Below are 4,687 nucleotides of genomic sequence, written 5' to 3'. Positions count from 1 at the left end.
CGGCAGGGGGCTGAGGGAACAGCGCTTGGAGCTGGCTCTCAGCCTTGAGCGGGCACCAGGGCGATGCTGTGGGCTTGCTGGACCACAGGCCCCTGGACCGGCCCCATAGCTCCTGATGGCGTCAGCCTGGGATGGGGCCCGAGGAGTCTCATTACTAGGCGTTCCCCACTGCTGCTGCTGCTGCTCTGAGGCCTCACTTTGAGAACCGCTGGCTCGGTGGCTGGGAGCCCCGGCCCCTGCCCTGGGCTGCTCTGGCTCAGCAGCCTGCTTCCCTGCATCGCTGTGCGGCCTCAGCAAGATCTGTCGTCTTCCTGAGCTTCAGCTTCTTTATCTGTGAAGCTGGGGCGTAACCGAAGCCACTCTCAGAGATGTGGCCCTGGTCATGTGGCTCCGTGGATAGAGCGTCAGCCTGCGGACCCAAGGGTCCCGGGTTCGATTCCGGTCAAGGGCCCTCATGCGACATCATCACAAGATGGCTGCGATCAGGCCAGCAGGGGAGTGGTTAGGGGGCGATCAGGCCAGCAGGGGAGTGGTTAGGGGGCGATCAGGCCAGCAGGGGAGTGGTTAGGGGGCGATCAGGCCAGCAGGGGAGTGGTTAGGGGGCGATCAGGCCAGCAGGGGAGTGGTTAGGGGGCGATCAGGCCAGCAGGGGAGTGGTTAGGGGGCGATCAGGCTGGCAGGCAGAAGCAGTTAGGAGCCAGCAGTCTCGGATTGTGAGGGATCCCAGATTGGAGAGGGTGCAGGCCGGGCTGAGGGGGACATCCCCCCTGCACGAATTTCATGCACAGGGCCTCTAGTATATATATACACTATATATAAGGTGATGGGTGGAAACCTCTTCGCACAGTGCTGTCCTGTTGCTGATGCTCAGGAGATGTTGGCCAACACTCTGCTCACTCCCACGGGTCCCTGCCAGGTCTGCGTCACAGTGTAGACCTCAGGGATGCGTGTAGAGAGGTTTACAGCGGACAGCGCTCTCACTGCTCCTTGTGAGCAGGTGGGGACATGACCAGTCACCTTTCGGGGGGAGTGGCTGCACGTGTTGTGGGGAGAGGGAGCCGGAGCCAGGGCCTGACCTGGATCATCTCGGGTGGGGACTGAAGCGGCCCGAACGGTCGCATCTGACATCGACTCCAAGTATAAACACATTCAAAGCGAGACTGACGACCACTCACGGGTACAGATGCCCCTGGGCTGACGACGGGGCGACGTCGGAAACCCGTCTCAAGTTGAAAATACCGTGAGTTGAACATGCATTCAACCTACCCAGCGTCATCATTCAGCCTCGCTGGTTTCTGCCGAACCACATCGCTTCTGCACCATCACAAAGTGAAACACAAGTCCAGCCATTGTCAGTGGGTGCCGTGTGTGTGTGTGTGTGTGTGTGTGTGTGTGTGTGTGCGCGCTAGTGACAGAGGATAACGAGGCTGGAGGGTCCCTCTGGGGTGTCTGGGGGAATGGACTTGGACTGGGGTACACGGGGACTTCACATTTATCTGAAGTGTTTTATTTCTTTAAACCAGCGGTTCTCAACCTGTGGGTCGCGACCCCTTTGGGGGTCAAACGACCCTTTCACAGGGTCACCTAAGACCATCGGAAAACACATATATAATTACTTTTTTTGTGATTAATCACTATGCTTTCATTATGTTCAATTTATAACAATGAAATTGGGGGTCACCACAACATGAGGAACTGTATTAAAGGGTCGTGGCATTAGGAAGGTTGAGAACCACTGCTTTAAACACACACACCCACCCACACACACACACACCCACACCCACACATGCCAGTATGGCAGCATGCTGTTAAATTCAGATTTGGGGGTGGTCTAATTACATTTCATAGCATTGTTTTCTATCCTTTTCTGCAGCTTTAAGTTTTTGATTTTTAAAATTTTTAAAAATTGATTTACAGAAAGAGAGAGAGAGACATTAATTTGTCATTGCACCTATTGATGCATTTCTTGATTGAGTCCCCTCTGTGCCTAACTGGGATCGAACCCACAACCTTGGCGAATCAGGACCAGGCTCCAACCAACTGAGCTACCTGGCCGGGGCTTTATGTTTTTACATTTATTTTTCTTGTTACTTGGAGTTCTAACTCAGGAGGCCACGTGGCCGCCTGTGAGCCTGGCGGTGGGCGTGTGCCTGCCGGGAGGACCCTCACGCTCTGTGAAGTGACTTCTGAAGTCTGCGCTGTGGCCCTGATTGAGCGTCTTCCTTTATGAGCCTGAGCGCTGAGCGCGGTGGGGACACCTGCTCTGCTGCCGCCTTTCCCATGAGCCCGTCCTCAGGTGGCTCCCAGGACCCCCCTCCCCGCTGACACCTGTGCGCGGCGGTGGAAGAGCTTCCCGGATTTCCTTGGCTGGTGGGCCTGGCTGTGAGGCAGGAGGCTGGGCTCTGGATCCACCTCCGCCAGCAGCTGGGCCTCCGGGTAATCACCGGTGAACGAGGGAGGTTGGGCTGCTGACCTCCCCCTGTCCGGCTGCGATTCTGTGAGCCTCGGGCTCGAGCGGACGGCAGAGACGAGGGGTGCTGCGCTCTGCCGAGAGGGGCTACACCTGCAGGGGTGGGGGGTCGCCACTTTCCAGGGAAGCTTTCCCGGCTGAGAGCTGCTGGCCTGGTGCGGCCCGGTGCTGCCTGGTATGGCCCGGTGCTGCCTGCAGTGCTGCCCGGTGTGGCCTGGTGCTGCCCGTTGCGGCCCGGTGGGCCCAGTGCTGGCTCACGCAGAGCTCTCAGAGCCATCCTCCGTGCGTGACGGTGAAAGCGCCTGGCGGGCAGGGAATGTGAGTCTGTGCTGTGTCCACAGCGTTCATTCCACCAGGAAACGCTCTGGCTTCTCTAAGGCAGTTGGTCAGCCGAGTGCTGCCAGGCGCCGTTCCGTGGGGTCTGCCTCTCCAGCCTGCGTCCAAGCAGCTTCTCCCTGGTCAGTGGAAGAGGGTGTGTCCTGGAGGCTGGTGACCCCCGGGCAGATGGCCCACTTCCCCGTGTCACCTGATTGGCCAGAGGTCACAGCTCAGCCAGACCCCCCCTCCCCGCTGAGTAAGCCCACCTGAAGGAGCAGTCGCTTCCCAGACGCCAGGTTCTCCACCTCGGGCAGGGGACTGGCCACATCTGGGTCCCGGATCCCGCTGCCAAGGGCTCCCTCCAGTGGCCATTTTAACAATATATATTTTTATTGATTTCAGAGAAGAAGGGAGGGAGAGAGACCTCAATGATGAGAGAGAATCATGGATCAGCTGCCTCCTGCACGCTCTCCACTGGGGATTGACCCCGCAACCCAGGCATGTGCCCTTGACCAGAATCGAACCCGGGGCCTTTCAGTCCGCAGGCCGACGCTCTACCCACTGGGCCACACCAGCCAGGGCGGAGTTGGGTTTTGGCGCGGCCCTCGGGGTGCCGGTGCTCACTCTGTTCTGAGTCTCCTCTGCCGGGGCTGCCGAGGCCCCTCAAACCCTGAACTCACCCCAGTTGGGGAAAGTCACCAGTGGGGAGGGAATTGCCCAGACGCGGGATCAGTCCACGGAAGGGCTCGCGGGCTGACGGAGGGCAGGGACTGGGCTGACGGGGAGAAGCCGTGGCTTCTCTGACTGCCCGCTCCACCCCCTGATGCTTCCCTGGCAGCGGATGGTCAAGAACCTGGAGAAGGAGCTGGTGCTGCTCAAGCAGGAGCTGGCCATCCACGACAGCCTGGTAAGGGGCCAGGGGGCTGGGGACAGGCCTGGGTGCACGGCGGCCAGAGGGGCAGGGGCCACGTCGTCAGGGAGACTCGGGGAACACAGACTGGGGGGACTAGGGATGCCTGGCGGGCAGGGGGTCGGATGGCCAGGGAGCAGAGGCAGGCAGGCGGCAGGAGGACGAGGGGCCGGGGGCCGGCAGGTTGGGGTACGTGGCAGACATGATGGGTCAAGGTCAGGGATGTGGGGCAGGCTGGGGTGTGGAGGGGGCAGCACGGAGCCAGGAGTTTAGGGGCCTGCCTGGGTGATGCTCAGGTCCAGAGGGGCCCGGAGGCCAAGGCCACACCGCCCTCCCATGCCCTCCTCCTAGAACCTGCCAGCAGAGCCCCTCGCTTGGAGTAGAGGCTTGTGCCGGGCGCCTCCCCTCTCCTCGCTGGCTCCGCTGTCCCTTGCTGACCAGAGCCACTGGCCTGGGCCAGGCCTCCTCCTCCAGGCCTGATGGTAGAGCGGGTGGGGCTGGCTTGGTGGCCAGGAGGGGCCCAGGCTCCCGTGCTGGTTCTCAGGATGCCCCCTGCCGCCCCGTGGGCTCAGCGCCGCGAGCTGACGTTCTGCCTCCTCCTCCAAGGCCAACCGCTCCCATGTGAACTACGACCCCATGGACGAGGTCCAGATCGCGGAGATCAACTCCCAGGTGCGGCGGTACCTGGACGGGGCGCTGGACGAGATCGATGTACGGAGCTTCTCCTCTGGACCCACCCGTGTCCGACCCCAGCGTCCGCTGTGCTGGCCCTGGGACCTCCCCAGAGAGGGTGCAGTGGGCGTGGGGGGGGGGACCCCGATCTCAGAGTCCCTCCAGCCACCGAGGCCTCAGCTTCCAGGTTCAGGGTGACCAGGCTGTGGGTGCCCCGCCCAGTGGCCAGCAGCCTGAACGTCTAGCACACAGGACGCAGTCCATCCCTGGACCAAGCGGGCCTGCAGCCGGGCAGCCCGGTCGCACCCCAGCCACGC

At 61.4% G+C, this 4,687-nt stretch overlaps 1 protein-coding gene across 1 annotated transcript in view; it reads left to right on the top strand.

Moving 5' to 3' along the window:
* KIF9 (kinesin family member 9) overlaps positions 1–4,687 on the top strand; it is a 34,543-nt gene that overhangs the window by 18,933 nt on the left and 10,923 nt on the right. The window contains exons 11-12 of the mRNA XM_014540501.1: positions 3,627–3,695; positions 4,305–4,409. Coding sequence (XP_014395987.1) covers positions 3,627–3,695; positions 4,305–4,409 — 174 coding nt within the window. The remainder of the gene's footprint in view (positions 1–3,626; positions 3,696–4,304; positions 4,410–4,687) is intronic.

The sequence above is a fragment of the Myotis brandtii genome, unplaced genomic scaffold (assembly GCF_000412655.1).
Source record: "Myotis brandtii unplaced genomic scaffold, ASM41265v1 scaffold246, whole genome shotgun sequence".
NCBI lineage: Eukaryota > Metazoa > Chordata > Mammalia > Chiroptera > Vespertilionidae > Myotis > Myotis brandtii.
The sequence above is the reverse complement of the archived record's forward strand: the minus strand, read 5'-3'. Positions and strand labels throughout refer to the sequence as shown.